Consider the following 15946-nt stretch of genomic DNA (forward strand, 5'->3'; position numbering starts at 1 on the left):
GTGTGCATGTATATGTGCCTGTGTGCATGTGTGTGTGTGTGTGTGCGTCGTAGCATACAGTTTTATATTTTCTAATAGTTGCACATGCCAGAGCGCCCTGAGGGGCCAACAACGACGACATACGTGTACGTGTGTACACATGTACGATGGTGTATGTGTGTGGCAAGTCGTCCTGGCGCGAGTCCTGCAATGGAGGTTTCTTCATTGGAGGCTCCTCCATTGGCCCATTGCGCTTCGATTGCAGTTTAAGCGCCTGGCTGTATGAGCTTTAAGAGTTTTCTTTTATTGTTTATTGCCTCAAGTGCCCTCATAAGTAGGCAATACTTTTCTCCATTCCTTTTGTGCGATACGACTGCCATATGCCACATGTGAGTGTGGAGCGACAACCTTTTATGCGTTGCGCTTAAAGTCGTCTCATGGCATTTTGATATTATGCGAAATGTTATTGCACGGCTTAGTGTTCGATTAGCGGTTTGTTGAGTGCATATTTTACGCCCATAAATTGCGGAGCCACGTAGTGTTTGCCAAAACAATTTAGCTGCTTGGCGGCTTATTAATGTGGCTTGTGTGTTCAAAATGTACGCACGAATTAAATAATACATCCAATTTATATGCGGTGAATGGGACTAATACTTGTTGAATTTATGAACTATATAGCCTAATGGTCTGCCTGGTTTTCCAAATGTATATAAGCTCCTTTAGCAAATCGCCATATTCGCTGGAGTTTACTTACACTTAAGCCCCATTTTGATTGCTCAGTCATAAAGTCCTTAATTGAAACGAGTGGGTGAGATAAAAAAGGGACGATTGAGGGACAGACCAACCCTATAAGGAGTGCATTAGAGTGCAATAGTTCAGTGAATGGCGGGCGAAAGAATAACAAGTTGAAATGTGTGCAACATTTGATTACTTTTCGCCGCCCCTTAGCTCGCCACATGCCTTCTCATTTATTTAGCCCTTCCTCAACCATGCTCCACCCCTTCTTCAGCCCTTCTTCAGCCCTTCTTCAGCCCTTCTTCAGCCCTTCCTTACCCTTCGTCAGCCCTTCCTTACCCTTCTTTTCACCCCACATACATGTCAATTTCTGTTTGTTTTACGCTTCGACAAACAGTCGCAGTATGGGGCACAGGGGCGTTATGACGGTGGGGCGGGACTTGGGCAAAATCGCTTATAAAACTAAAATGCACGACCCTTGCCAAGGGACCCCCAGAACCCCCAGCCCGCCCCCATTCAACCCACACCCATGGCTTACGACACGCTGCAGCAATGTCATATGGCAATAGCATTCGGAACCGCATTCATTTGGCTTTGGCACATGCATTTCTCTATGCAAACAGACGGAACATCGCAGTCGGTTGCCGTCGAGGATTGCAAAAAGATGCTATGTCCTGTGGCGCCCCTCCTCACCCCACCAATCTCATGCCCACGCCCATGTCCATGCCCATTCAACATCCGCCCTGTTGGCACCTCCCATCTGATTTCGCACGCATTGGCTGACACTCAAAATTCACTTCAATGTTGAAATTATTATTGCACTTGTTGTGGTCCCTGTTCCCAGCACTCAGTTCCCAGCACCAGTTCCCTGCACCCAGTTCCCTGCACCCAGTTCCCTGCACCCAGCTCCCTGCTCGAGATTGGACGGCGTGGGCGGCTGGTTGAGGGAGCACTCAACTTCTCCTGACATTTTGTCTGGCATTTAGCAGTGGAAATCAAATGTGTACAAGCAACAAGCACAGCTGAACATAACATAACAGAACAGCAAGAGCATACACTGAGGGAAAAAGACGTACCAAAGGTCCTTCATCTGAGTTACGACTTACGACTAAATAGTACCTTTTAGAGTACTTTTAATTTTCTTTTCAACCTACTTACAACAATTTAAGCCAAGGCATTGCCAAATGTAAGGCGTTTTTTGTATGATAGTGATGCAGGTTTTGCTGAGTGTAAAGGAAAAAATGAGAAGACGATCGAATGGTTGTGGAAATGGACTGATAGCCAGTCTGCATTGCCCGTCTTGTTGGTTCTTTTGGGCCAGGCCCACTGTTATGCACACATGCTGTGTATAATTTGCTAATGGCGCCGGCATTGGGCAACCTATCACCCTATTACCCGACCAGCTCCTCATCCTTAACCCGTTTACCCCTTCACCTCTTCACCCCCTCAGACCAACAGACCAACAGACCAAGAGACCAACCTCCTCCTTGCATCAGTCGTCCTTCCATTGAGTCAGTTATTCGGTGCGGCACTGCTCAGTTGCACTGTGCTCCATTCGGTTACTGCTTCCCTGATTCCCTGGCTGCTGCTCGTTTATAGAGGCAAATTGATAAAGCAACAAACAGAAAGCCATTCGCCTGGGAAACGGCGGCGGAGGAAAGTGGAGCTGGAACTGGGCGCATTGCGATATAACGACATTAGAAAATTGCCAATCGATGGGAAATTATGATGTGCTTTGAGTCAACTTTAGCTGGCAGCGATGTTTTAGCATTTCAGGAACAATGAGTGGGGCAATCGCAGGCAAACCCAATCAGGGCGGGGAATCGAATCAATGGAAACTGAACTGCTAATATGCCTTTCCATACGATCGGGTTGCAGTACAAAAGAGCCAGCCCACTTAGGCGCAGCTGGCAAAAGGGTTATCGAAACCAGGCATATATGCTGGCCAATTCCATTGGTAACCTTAAACTGGAATCAAGGATTCCCTAGGGTTTCAATATCTTTAAGCACTCATATCACTATCCTGACTGAAAGTATGCAATGAATACGAAAGTCTTCGTAGATACTCTTATAGTTATCTTCAGCCTGCATACGTGTTCGTAGAATTTCATTATAGATAGCATCATGATTAATTAGTGGGTGAGCCCTGTTCCGAGAACCAATTTGAGATAGGATCTGTGTCTGGTTGCACACCAGTTTGCCAGGCCAATTTGTCCCTGCGGAGGTGTGCAAAACTATGACTGTGACTGTGACTATAAGTACAGGTATAGGTCTATGTGGCTGGGAGGATGGTGAGCGGTTGCGTTTCAGTTGCGTGCGAGGCCACCAAGGGGTTAACCGCAGACATGCGATGTGGCTGTGCTCAGGGTTAAGCCGAGTGGCGAGGTCACTTGTTGCCCCGCCTCGGAATCGCTGGGATCTAATCAAGTTTGGTAAATATTTGAGCCGAGCTGGGGACGACGCACATCCTTGTGGATGTGGAGCACTGGCTGCAAGGCTGTTGAGTTAAGTTGAGTTCAGTTGGTGGCCCAAAAACACGCACGGTCCTTGTGATTTTCCCGCTCCTTGTGCCCGCATGCAGCTCATTTAAAGTTCACTTCTCGTTTGCCCCGCCACTTCCCCCCGCCGAGAGCGGCACAAGGGGTGAGGAGCCAGGGGAAGGGTCGTGGAGTGTGGGGTGCCATTCATTAATTAGCATGTGGCCACACCCAGCGGGAGGTCCTTGCTGCGTCGCCATCCTTTCGCACTCAGTGTGTGCGTGCGTGTGTTTGTGAAAAGTTGAAATTAAATCAGTTTAAAAATGAAATTGAGTAAATACAAAGAGGCCAAGCTGGCGGCACTTTCGGCTCTTTTTGTGCGCCCCAAAAAAATATAAGTAAGATTGCATAAACGCTGCGGGCCCCAAACAGCTTGCTCCGAAAAAAACGAGCGCCGCCTTGTGCAAATAAACATTTAAATCGAAATAATTTTGCCAGGACCCGCACCACCCCCGCTGTCCTGCCAAGTGGGACTGCGTACTAATTTGCCTTACAGCTGCCGGCGCTACACAAACACCAGCACATCAGCCGGCGATATGTATTATTCATGTAGCCGCAGTAAAAGTCGTCGGTCGACAGCGGCAGCGGCAGCGGCAGCGGCAAGGATAACGCTCCTTGGAGCTTACTTAGTCGACGCGTTGGCGTGCGCAGACTTTTAACAAGCCTGCGGGGCAATCTCTGGGTTATTCAGATACACACGTACACAAGCATAAACAAGTGTATCTAGATGTGCTCGTCTATATGCCATGGACATAGGCTGCGGCCAATTTCAATTGCGTGCAGCAGCTGAAGCTGACTTGGGCGCCAACGTGGGGCACATTCACCGGGAGTAAATGGGTCTACCTATTGGCGGGCTATTGCCCAAGCGCCCCATCATCAGAGCTGCTCGGCTCCATCATCATCAGCGGGCCAGCTCCGCTTTGTTTTTCATTTTCAAAGTGGTTTTAGCCCACATAACTATGGGCTAAAATGGAGTACATATGCGTAAAGTATACTCAATAAAAGCCTATCGAATTTAAGGTTGAATTTACAAAACTGTGAGCAAGGCAAATTATATTACACGCTGGAAAAACGCTTATTTATTAGTGGCTGGCTTAGTTGTGTTAGCTTAATGACAGCCTGCAACCATTTGATTATGCCTGTTTATTAAAGCTCTAAGCGATTCACTGCGCGTTGTTGTATCTATCAGATAGCCAAATAGCTCTGTACACACCTATGTACATCACGTGTACGTGAAGGCAACTCTGAAAGGCTGTAATTAATGAAATGATTTATTAAATGAGTTGTGCACTCACCGTGGCTGATGCACTTCCCGTTTGGCTGGCCGTAAATTGTGCTTGCATATTACTCATACGCAGCGTGGCGCTCGCATCAGCAAAAGCACAAATATGGATGGGATGGGGATGCGGAGCAGGACGTGTCCGCTAAGCCTGTCAAGTGAACGCCATCAATCTCCAAGGGCAGTCTGGCCTTAGGCGAACCTAAGCCGCCATAACTCAGCGGCTCAGCAAAGGCACTTGAATGCTGGATGGGAGGATGGGAAGGTTTTGGGACTGCTAAGGATGCTCTACGATGGCGATGGGTGGATTGATATCGGTGTGCTGGTGGCTCGCTGTTGATACATATTAAGAATGATGGCCTCGGGAGCCTTGAGGCGCAACTAAGTGCGGCCGTTTAGCTGGCTGCTTTATTGTTCCCTTTGCAATTGCTCAACTAATCTGGAAATTCTGTCATTTGCCTCTCGTTGCAGTCACTGAAAAGGAAATTCGCCAATGGTAAGTATTTCCACGGATTTCTCGCACAACACAGCACGGGCTTCCTCTATTTGTGGGTTCGGCTTCGATTCGTATCCCTTTGGGTTACGGCATTTCCATTTTCATTTACTCTTTCAATTCGATTACGCGCGCCCAGGACTTAAATGTTTCATTTTCGCTGCGTTTTGTGTGGCTGTAATTAATGGTGGAATTGCAGCACATTTCGGCTCGCTGGCTGCGGTTGCACTGGGAAAAGTTGAAATTAATGGCAGCGCGAAATAAAATGTAAATAGAATTTAAAATGCAAATGCAAATGCAAAATGCAAAAGCGTGCGAGTGCGAGTGATTTCCCGGAGGTAAACATTTTCCGGAGCCAATATTTATCTTTCATTTGTTGTGTGCTGCCTCAATTATTGGTTTTTAATTTTATTCCTGATTCGTATTATTTCTGGGCACCGCTCTGTCCCCCATCTCTGTCTCCCTCACCCTCTCTCTCTCTCTCGCCCTCTCTCTCTCTCTTTTTCTCCTTTATGCTAATTTGTTTATCTCGCCCCGTCTCTCTATAAACCCGCTGTCTCTTCCTGTGAACTCTGTGTGCTATGCTATCCGCTATCCCGACCTCTGACCTCTGACACATCGAAGGCACAAGGGCTTTCTCAAAGACTGTCCGAATGGCTTGCTGACCGAACAAGTGAGTACCCTTCCAATTTGAGCCCCCCTCCATCATCACCATCATCATCTTCAGCACCATTATCCATTGTCACCATTCGCCTGGCTTTCATCATAAGCGACCACAAACGGAATCCTCTTATTTCGGGTCATCCCCGGCAAACTGCATATACTCGCATACAAGTATTTTACACACATTTATATATTTAAGCCACACTCTGGCCCGAAATCCTGAATGCGGTTTGTCCTTATTTTCGACGTTCGGTGCTTTTTTGTGGCTGACTTTTGTGGCTTGAATAAAATAAATACAAGTTGTACATGCAGCACGAAGTCCGTACTTTGGACATCCGCCTGTGGACTCCGGAGGCGGGGTAATCCATTCATCGATTTGACATTTTCAAGTCGTTCGATTCACAGCTGCAACGTCAGCAAATAAACTGCATTTTCGTCCCTCAGACGAGGAGCAGCAGTTGCCCCATAAATTTCCCCCACATCCAGCTCACACTTACTGCACATTCCCATAGAAGTATACGAACGCTATAAGGTATCTTCAGCTATCGCCGGCAAAGAACCAAATCCCACATGAAACTGAGATACACCACCCATCCATTCGTGCGAGTCGTTTATTTCACTTAACTGCAGAATTTCGAAATTTTCACTCTAATGCTACTTTATGTGTCTAGTTCTGACTTGCTTACTCAACTCTGAACACTGAACACCGAACAGCGAACACTGAACACTAAACCCCAGTCGACGGCAATAGCAAACATTTACTTGTCTAACCGCTCTCCTGCCATCTCCCCTCTCTGTCTGTTTCTCGTGCCCTCTCGCTCTGTCCATCCGCAGGGCTTCATCAAAATCTATAAGCAATTCTTCCCCGACGGAGACCCCAGCAAGTTTGCCTCCCTGGTCTTTCGTGTCTTCGACGAGAATAACGTAAGTACGGCGATATGCCGACGTGTGACTATATATATCTTATCTACATATCTGCACATCTGCGAATCCACAGGATGGCGCCATTGAGTTCGAGGAGTTCATTCGGGCCCTGTCCATCACATCACGCGGAAACCTGGACGAGAAGCTGCACTGTAAGTTTTACTTGCCTGATGCAGTGAAATATTAGTAATATCTAACTATTCCTACACTGTAAATATTATGATAGATCAAATACTAGTTTAATAGTTTTGATTTCAATGCCTCATAACTAATGTAATCCTTTACTATTTCCCAGGGGCTTTCCGGCTGTACGACGTGGACAACGATGGCTACATAACCCGCGAGGAGATGTACAACATAGTGGACGCCATCTACCAGATGGTAGTAAGTATCGCTGCAACCTTACTATATGCATGAGCTACAGTGAACACTCGCTTGCAGGGACAACAGCCGCAGACGGAGGACGAGAACACGCCGCAGAAGCGGGTGGACAAGATCTTCGATCAGATGGACAAGAACCACGACGATCGACTGACGCTGGAGGAGTTCCGCGAGGGCAGTAAAGCTGATCCACGTATAGTGCAGGCGTTAAGTTTAGGTGGTGATTAACCGCGGGACCTGTAGTCGTGCGGAGGAGGGGCGGGGCGGGAGCGATAGGGACGGCGTTGGGAGGCAACAACGAATCAAGGATCCGGAGGGTCAAAGGTCGCCCCACAAGCACGTCCTCACCACGCCCGTGTACCATATGCCATTTGACCTTTTTGGGGGGTCAGTTCGATAGCGCCCATCCTCCCCAACCTCCCACACACAACCACACCACCACATACACACACACACACACACACGCACACACACAGAGTTTAGACCCTTGAGAACTCGTCTTAAGTGAAATTCCAACTAATAGCTAATTATTTACGCATATATACATGATTTTCTATTAACAACAAACAGCGCAGCCGCATAAAGCTGAAAAACAAAACTGGTTAATGAACAATTCGTAAATTAGTGGAAAGCAAAACAACACCAATCTAAGTCGTCAAAAACGCTTTTTTAAACCAATATTTAACTCGTATTTGTGTATGCGGCAGCGTGGATGAATATAGGTATTTAATAAATGAAAACCTACATTAATTAACTATTAGGCACTTGCTCTATGATGATCTTAGGCATTTTTATTGAAATGCTTGCCAAGCAAACGAGAAACTCAAGTTGACAACTATCGCAAAGAGTCGCCGATTAATTAGGCCAGTGAATAGTTGCAATTTTTTTGCGAAAACCAAAAACTAGAGTCAACTGAAGCTACAGCTACTCGACCCAAAAATATGAATAATACATAAAGCAGCACCGCCTACTGGCACTTATGCCTATAATATCTACATATATACTGGTACTTGTACCGATACTTATTCGCTATTGGCTTAGACGCCCCTCCATTGTTATTATATATACATTTTTTTTTTGCCGGGCCAGCTGCTCTAACTGTTGATAATCGAACGTGTTGATAATCGAAATTGAAGCTACAATTAAGCCAAAGTCGCCACACACTGATACACAGACCTATTTACTCTCAAGCTAATCGGATAATCGACTCTATTAACTCAAAGTCCTCAAGAGTCCTGAAAAGTTGTGGACAAACTTGCATGTGGATAACGTAGCGCTATGAAGCATGCGGCTTGGGTACTCCTCTTGGATGCCCGATTCTTCAGTCTCCATTCTTCATTCTTCCTCGCATCGAGCTTGACAATCAACCTGATTTTGCTGCAGACCATCTAATGGTTCCAATCACCCCTGCACCCCAAGATATCATCTCATCGGGCAGCGGAGGAGGCCACTCTTAGAAGAATCTTTGATAGAACTTTAATCCTTTTCTATGTGTTTATTGTGCATGCCTTACCAGAGCAACGATAATATCAAATTGTGTATTTCTACTCGTATTTGTACTTGTTTTTACACATCACCAGAGCTTGAAACTATATCGTAAGGGGGGAAATCCCTATAATGCCTTACCAAAAAACAAACGAATCTATCACCCAGTCATCTCTCTCTCACTCTCTCTCTATCGCTCCATCTCTCTCTCTATCGCTCCATCTCTCTCTGATACACACATATGATTTTCGGTTTGATTATCCTTTTCGTTTGATGAGCTTCTTCCCCTTCTAATTCACAAGAAGAGCCATCTAATCACCATGCTAAAATAATTTCTATATTTTATATGTGGTTCAGCTTTAGATTGTAAAGGAAGCGTTATTGTAAAGATATTATCTCAGTAGCCAGTTAACTGAACACGTTTATAAGATCCATATCCAATTATCCCTATCTATCCCATCCAATCCAACGCCCTCATCAGCATTCATCCCAAATTGTAGTGTTGCCTTGTAGAATCTCCACAGTTAGCTTCCCGCTTAGAAATCCAAACTTTTACCGAAATCGATATGCTAGCTGAGGTTTCAGATTGGATCGGCCCTAGATAATGCTTATCTCATCTCTATTCCGATTCCAAATCCGATTCCGAGGTTTCCACCATATTTTTTTGATTGCCCAGCACCCGATACATATTTCTAGTTGTACACCCGTATTTAAATATACCTAGATAATGGCCAAATAAATTGATATACACACCTATATATAGAGAGAGAAATATATATATATATGAATATATATATACACACACAGATAATGATAATTATATACATCTATTATTATATAGAAGTCCCCATGTGTATTTTACTTGTGCAATTTGCAAATTGTTTTTGCATAGATTTATTGTTGGAAACGATTTGAATTTAAGAAGACACTCACACTTACACTGCACAAGATTGCATGCCTTCCTGTCCTCGAAAGAAGTGAAATAAAAAACGAGTAAATCAAGCGAAGCTGAGGAGATATCGATATCTAAATATACGAAACTATGAGTATACCTATACATATATGCAACAGATACAAATCAACAGGTCGATGGCAAACCAAGTTTAAACAAACTGCAGCAACAATCAATTTTCGCGCTTCTTACACTCAAACTTTAAATTATTGTGAGCTACATATATTGTACATACAGCGGCGTAAAGTTGAAAACCCCGACGAAAAATTCAGCGTAGATTATAAGAAAATCCCATACTCACATGTATTGCTATAAAAGCCAATAAGCTTATAGGAAGCTTAACGTTAATCTCAAAAACACCTTTTGTCGACTACTCTATTGATATGTATTTTTTTGGGTATCTAGTAAGCTACTACATTGATAACGTTACGATACTGATAGCAGAGAAAACCTTACTTTGTGTGCATTATATTCAACATAAGCAATACTTATTTAGCATTCGAATGCATTAAGCAATGTTTATTAACAATTAAATCGATTCTAAACTTAAACCCCCGATTGAAGCCCATTCTCCACACTACACACATTCTACATTCTACATTCTACACCAAACACATACCTAACAAGTTTTTGGAATTATTGCGAAAAGAAAAGATAAACTTAAAGCAAAAAAATCGAGTGTGCAGTTTTATTTCAGCGCTTCGTTGTTCGATTAAATAATAAATACCTACCCCGAATAATCGGGAACTAATCCCCATTGGGAACTTTCGTGGAAATTCTCCATGACGACTACCAGGGCCTCCAGGGAATGGGCTTGGACTTGAATTTGGAGGGCACAAGCTGCTCCAGTTTCTCAGCGCACTCGATGTTCAGCTGATAACCGTTGTGCTGCAGAATTTCGAACACTTCCAGGACGCATTCTCGAAAGCCACACCAATAGCTGTCCATGGGGCTCTGATATACACCGGATGTAGCCGCAGGATTGTGTTTCCTACGCAGGTGGTGAATGGCCAGTTCAAGGACGTCTGCTTTTTCCATTTTGGCCAAGGCTTCGGCGTCCTGAAAACATTTTCGAACATGACCCTGGGTCAGAGGTCAATGCAACGCCACTCACCAGGTGGGTCACCTCCTGAAGCAAGTCCTTCATATCCTCCACGCTGCGGTTAATCCGCGCCCGCCTCTTCTTCTCCAGCAGTGGCTTGAACACCTTGCGGTAATGATGCGATCTTGACGAGGAATGCGCCTTTGCCCCATTATGGGACTCCTGCTCCTCGGGACCTGCCATCGTAAGCCTGGCCCAGCTCCAGCTCCGGATCTCGAGCGACTGAATGGCTGCTCCCAAGTGGAGCAGCAGCGACGGCTTAGATACACCCTAAGCAGCGGGCAGCGGGTTCGGGGCATATTGGTTATATGAAAGTAAAGGCGCATCCCATGTACTCGTTTGGATCTTCAAGTGCTCCCCGCGTTTTTCTTTGCAGCCACTCTGCATAATTTGTATCTTTCGTATTACTCATTTGTTTTGGCCTTGAGAACTGCATACTGCGAGGTATTGTTCAGTCGCCCAATACTTATTAACTTGTCTTGCACTAACCGTCTCCGATTTCTGACAGCTTATGCAATCAATTGAGGAAAGGGGCAACATTTGTCGCCGGCTCATGGGCACCTTACTTAGGGATCCTAGGAATCGCAAAGTAAACCTTGGTGATACTTGGTGGTTGTTGGATACTTGGGTGGTCAAGCGGAAGTCGAAATGGGGGACTCCAAAATAATTCACCGAAAAATGGATAGTTTTTTGTGGCATAAACTTGTATACAAACGAAGCTGCACTTCCTAAAATGATTTCAGATTTGTTTACGCATAATATTTATTTTATAGTACAGAGTATAGTATTAAATATTTCAGTTGGATGAAGTATATGTATATTTATTTATTGTATAATATAACATTTCTGCTGCTCATTCACGCTTTTCTTATGTTATTCGCGTTGTGAAATATTTTTTCCCGTGCACCCGACTATTATACAACCTCAGTTGGAGCCAAAGCTGCGGAGAATCTGGTTCTGAGCGCTTCTGTTTATTTGGTTTTCTGCGATGGCTTTTGCGCCAGCTGAAGTATCTGCGTTGCCGCCTTTGTTTTCGTTGATCTCGGGCTTTTCAAATGGCCTTTTGAGATTGCGGCAAGCGCTTCCCAGCGTTTCCCACGCTCGATCCCCACTTTCCATGCTGCACGCGAGTGCGGCAAGCTGCTGAGGCAAGCTATTAAACGCCACACATGACACTGCCACTGGGACGGGGGGCGTGGCAGGCGAGTCGCCACATGTTGTGTGCCAGAGAACTTTGCTCCGATCCCAGATCATCACATACTTGTCGCTGTCTGCTCGTGCGCAACTTGCAACGCAACTTGGCATACCCTTACAGCAGGGTATTCAAGCTCGGACTTCAAATAGCTGGTTTAGCATAGTTATTATTCTCCAAAGAACTTACTCAAAGGGGATCATAGGTTACTTAAAACACGTATTTTATTGAATGGAATGAATATAATGAACTGACCTGAAGAGACTAAAAGTTGTCCTAAAGGTACGAAGACTTTAGGGGAAACCCTAGAAGTTGATAGACTATTATGCCAAGTGTTCTATGACTTGGATCTGAGATCTTGTTTGGATCTCTTCTGATCTTCGAGAACTCGGGGATTACTTACACGTTCCTGGGCCGAGGCAGTGTAGATTCATCACGCTTTCACTCAACACACGCAGCTCATTAACAGCCCCGCTGACAACTTGTCAGGGATTCCCCCTAGTGGATACCACACTCCGAAGCACCCATTCCCTGCCCATTCCAAAACTTCTTGCCGGGAGCGTGGGAAATAATGCGTGTTGATGGGACGTAGGGCGGCGGAAATTGGCGCGCTCTTCGGGGGGCCACACCGCGTGGCATTGACAACTCATCCACATTTGGCGCCCAACGATGCGTTGGCATCAGTGGGTCACAGGGCTTACGGCCGGGCTTCCAGATCCAGATCTTCAAGCCGCAACTTTCAGCTTTCGAAGACCTCAAGCGATGGGAGGAGAGAGTGGCGGAAGTCCAGAAATAGACGCGTAGCACATAAATTATGGATCGTATCGAGTATCGATTAGCCCGGGACAAGCCGAGCGATAGGGCGACATATTTTTATTACCCTCTCAGGGACCTGCACTTGTTGGGTTCGCTACGGTTGCGCTTCTACGAAAGATCCCTCTGCCATATCACGTACACTCGAACCAAGTTGTGGGAACTGTTTTCCCAGGACAACAGCTAATTGTCACTCCAAGGGTTGTCCCCGCAGCCCAGACGACAGATAAGCGCGCAAGTGAAGCCAAGCGAACTGAGTCAAGTGAAGGGCTTCAATTTCCTTCCCGAGTGGAACTGCAGTATCGAAATTACATTTGTAACAGACGTTTTAGTCCCCAATCCCCGGCTAATGGGACTTACAAACATGTATTCATCTGAAATCCAAGAACATGCGCATGGCGCACTCAAGGAGCAGCGCTCAAAAGGGGATCTTCAGGGGCACAGTGGGTGCAAAACAGCACATCACAGTTGCGTTATATATTGTTTTTTTATAGTAGCTAAAAATTAGTCAGGAAAAAGTCTGTCATTAAAACATGATATCAAAGTAACATCAAATATAAGATAATTTTTGTAAAACTAACCTGTTGCCTCGTTGATGTTGGCCCACTGTGCGCTCTTATCAATGCGACAGTCAGGCATTTCTCTGCCCCATCGAGGGACTCTAATGCCGCGGACATTGGGCCGAAACGCCTATAAACTCGCTCATTAAAATGTTTCAATTATGGCCCATCTTGAACCGATGCTGATGGGGTTGTCGGCAATGATTTACATTATAAAAATGCCCGTTATCTGCGCGCTTAATACGCTCCACTCCCGTTTCCCAGCCACAAAAACGAGCTATGTGTATTCCCCGAGATATTCCCAAGCGGCCAAAAATAGACACAAATTGTAACGCACTTGAAGTGCACTCTGAAACATCTTGAAGTCCAAACAAAATAGCAGATAGACCCACAATAATATACGGTGATATATATATAGGGCCAGGCGCAGGCACGTCAGGCATGCGGCGGTACGAGTACCGGGGTGCGAGCGAGAGCGAGAGCGAGAGCGCTGCGCTGCCGGAGCGAGAGGGAGAGGCAGCGAGTGGGTTGCATGGCACACACAACATGTGAATGCAGAGTTCAAGTGCATGCCGTGACACAGACACACACACAGACACACAGATGAGTGGCTGCTGCAAAGTGTTTTTTCCCAGGCGCTATTAATAATATCTATCCCGTCGCCGATCCAATCCGATCCGATCCGATCCGATCCCATCCAATCCGATCGGATCCCATCTTGCGGCACTACGATTATGACGCTCGACACGACGCTGCATTCGAAGCGTTTCCCGATCGCGGAGTACCCTGTACTGGAAGAATTTCTAGATGGAGCCACGAGCTACTGTTGGAGTGCTATAGTATTTATATTACGTATTTTTTTCGATAATTATATTTCATATCTTAGTGTAAGTATACGAATATTATATTAAAATACTAAATAATTAATAACACATTAATATGATTAACTTTTTATATGATTCCAACATTTAAGACCCAAAAATGTATACATATATAACACATTTTGTAATAATATTCTTTGTAAATTATTACCTTCCATGCATACTTATATTGAGGAAAAAAAAAATACTTAATATTATGCCATCCTAACTAGTAGGCATAGCATGCCCCTGCTACCCTGTCAATCCGCAAACAGGCGCCAAAACATGCGGTTTCTCGCAGCAGACTGCCACGGAAAAATTCGGTTCGAGATTTGGGAATGGATGTATGGCGGAGGAGCAGGAGCAGAACCCGGATTTTGGATGTGGATGCGGAGATGGAATTGGAATTGGAAATGGGACTTTGACTGCGCGACGGCCACATGCGCCGCTGGCGATGCCGCTGGATGTTGCATGTGGCAGCGGTCGGTGCAGCGGCGAAAGTGTTGCAGCTGTGTGAGAGGGTCTATTTTTGGGGCGATTGTGCGGCGCTGGTGCTGCCACATGTGTTGTGCGTTGGGCAGCTAAAAGGCATTGTAATGAGAGCAGAAAATAGAATCGACTCCACTTGAGCAATGTCCCATAAAGCGGGAGTTTTGAGTTTGGCGCGCAATGTGCCGCACCAGCAACACATGGGCCCACGAGTTATGTTTTATTTTTAATCCTGCAGAGAATCGATCTCCAAACAAGCCCGGAGAGAGCTCATATAAGACGTGGTGGCCGAGCGGTTCGAAACAGTCTTCCGCCGCCGCTCGACGCGCTCGAATATCGGGCATTTACAGATCGGAGATACCGCAGAGCCACAACCTCGATGGGCGTCATCTACAAGATACTCAAGCAGCAACGCAGCATGGATCTCAGCCTGAGCTCGGCCACCAGGTGCAAGGTGCAGGCGGCCATCAAGCAGCGCCAGCAGCAGCGCCGCCTGGAGGATCACATGGTGGAGGTGCGGGACCAGGAGCCGGAGCAGGATCAGAGCCAGAGTCACATCGATAAGGATAAGGAGGAGCTGGCCGAGCAGCAGTTGCAGCAGCTTTGCAGATTTCTTGCCGAGAATGCGGCGCGGAAAAAGGTGAGTGCGGCAAATCCAACCACTAATGTTTATTGTGAATCGGGCTTATTAAAAAGAAATATTTTAAAGTAATATTTTATGACGTGTGTAAAACAAACCTTGCGAATTATCTCCTCATCCATCTTTCATTATAATTTGTAATTCAATCGAAGAGGTTCCAATAAAATGTAGTATTTATATCAGAAAAATCACACGATAAATCACAATTTCATTTTGAGTAGCACGTTTATCTCAAAGTCTAACAGAAGCATAGTGAAAATCATACTGAATATATCTTATATCTAATAGAACTCTATACCAACATTTCGCCTCCAGCGTCAGCGTTTCAAGCTGCAGTACCAATGCAATCTGGCTGTCGATCAGGATAACGATCAGGAGCAGATGCCGGAGAAGGAGCACGAGATGGACCTGGCGTTCATAGAGCAGCTGCAGCAATCCTCGCCCGCCAAGTCCCACGGAGCAACTGGGCAGGCGCCACGTGATAGCATCCTGCTGAAGATTCGCCACCAGATCTTCGAGAGAAAGCGGCAGCGGCAGCGCCAGCTGGCGGAGCTGGTGCAGCAGCGAATGGTGGTGTGGCGACCTTGGTAGGGGGATTCTCCCACGCCTAGGAGAATGAGAGAGATAGATAGATAGGGGGGAGAGAGAGAGAGAGAGAAATCCGGGAACTGAGACTAGTCTAAGGTTAGCTTTAAGAACGCATTCGGTATTATTCCTGCTGCTGTGTGATGATCGCGCTGCTCTTCCATTTTCCCACGCCTCCACAAACCGACTTTATTTTTTTTCCTGTTAATAATAGCTAAGTAATAAAGTTTTTTTTGGAAACAGTACTGTTTGTTTGTTGCTTTCCATTCAGCCCTGT

General features: G+C 45.7%; 3 protein-coding genes across 5 annotated transcripts in view; 2 read left to right on the top strand and 1 right to left on the bottom strand.

Moving 5' to 3' along the window:
- The window catches only part of LOC6550289 (frequenin-1), a 28073-nt gene extending 18828 nt beyond the window's left edge, over positions 1–9245 (top strand). For both annotated transcript variants that reach the window (XM_026982336.1, XM_026982335.1), the window contains exons 3-8: positions 5002–5026; positions 5648–5696; positions 6521–6610; positions 6684–6762; positions 6906–6994; positions 7052–9245. In XM_026982336.1, the coding sequence (XP_026838137.1) occupies positions 5002–5026; positions 5648–5696; positions 6521–6610; positions 6684–6762; positions 6906–6994; positions 7052–7219 (500 nt within the window). In that variant the 3' untranslated portion in view covers positions 7220–9245. The remainder of the gene's footprint in view (positions 1–5001; positions 5027–5647; positions 5697–6520; positions 6611–6683; positions 6763–6905; positions 6995–7051) is intronic.
- Positions 9246–10112: 867 nt separating this feature from the next.
- Positions 10113–10750, bottom strand: LOC6550290 (enhancer of split mgamma protein). Its single transcript, XM_001977603.2, has 2 exons — positions 10543–10750; positions 10113–10487 (listed from the first exon to the last, which is right to left on the bottom strand). The coding sequence occupies exons 1-2, from the start codon at positions 10711–10713 to the stop codon at positions 10218–10220; spliced, it is 441 nt and encodes a 146-aa protein (XP_001977639.1). The 5' UTR covers positions 10714–10750; the 3' UTR covers positions 10113–10217.
- Positions 10751–14707: 3957 nt separating this feature from the next.
- Positions 14708–15730, top strand: LOC6550274 (uncharacterized protein F23F12.8). 2 transcript variants are annotated; one of them, XM_026981899.1, is made up of 2 exons: positions 14708–15084; positions 15373–15730. In XM_026981899.1, the coding sequence occupies exons 1-2, from the start codon at positions 14824–14826 to the stop codon at positions 15673–15675; spliced, it is 564 nt and encodes a 187-aa protein (XP_026837700.1). In that variant the 5' UTR covers positions 14708–14823; the 3' UTR covers positions 15676–15730. The 2 variants fall into 2 exon arrangements, with proteins under 2 accessions (XP_026837700.1, XP_001977640.1); XM_001977604.3 differs by having other exon boundaries at positions 14709–15084; positions 15400–15730.
- The last annotated feature ends 216 nt before the right edge of the window (positions 15731–15946 follow it).

This window comes from Drosophila erecta, unplaced genomic scaffold (assembly GCF_003286155.1).
Source record: "Drosophila erecta strain 14021-0224.00,06,07 unplaced genomic scaffold, DereRS2 tig00000126-arrow-pilon, whole genome shotgun sequence".
NCBI lineage: Eukaryota > Metazoa > Arthropoda > Insecta > Diptera > Drosophilidae > Drosophila > Drosophila erecta.

Coding starts and splice junctions, on each gene's coding strand:
- LOC6550274 (XM_026981899.1), top strand. CDS start 14,824: ATGGGCGTCATCTACAAGATACTCAAGCAGCAACGCAGCATGGATCTC. Junction 15,085..15,372: donor AGAATGCGGCGCGGAAAAAG/GTGAGTGCGGCA, acceptor TATATCTAATAG/AACTCTATACCAACATTTCG.
- LOC6550290 (XM_001977603.2), bottom strand. CDS start 10,713: ATGGCAGGTCCCGAGGAGCAGGAGTCCCATAATGGGGCAAAGGCGCAT. Junction 10,488..10,542: donor TTCAGGAGGTGACCCACCTG/GTGAGTGGCGTT, acceptor AAATGTTTTCAG/GACGCCGAAGCCTTGGCCAA.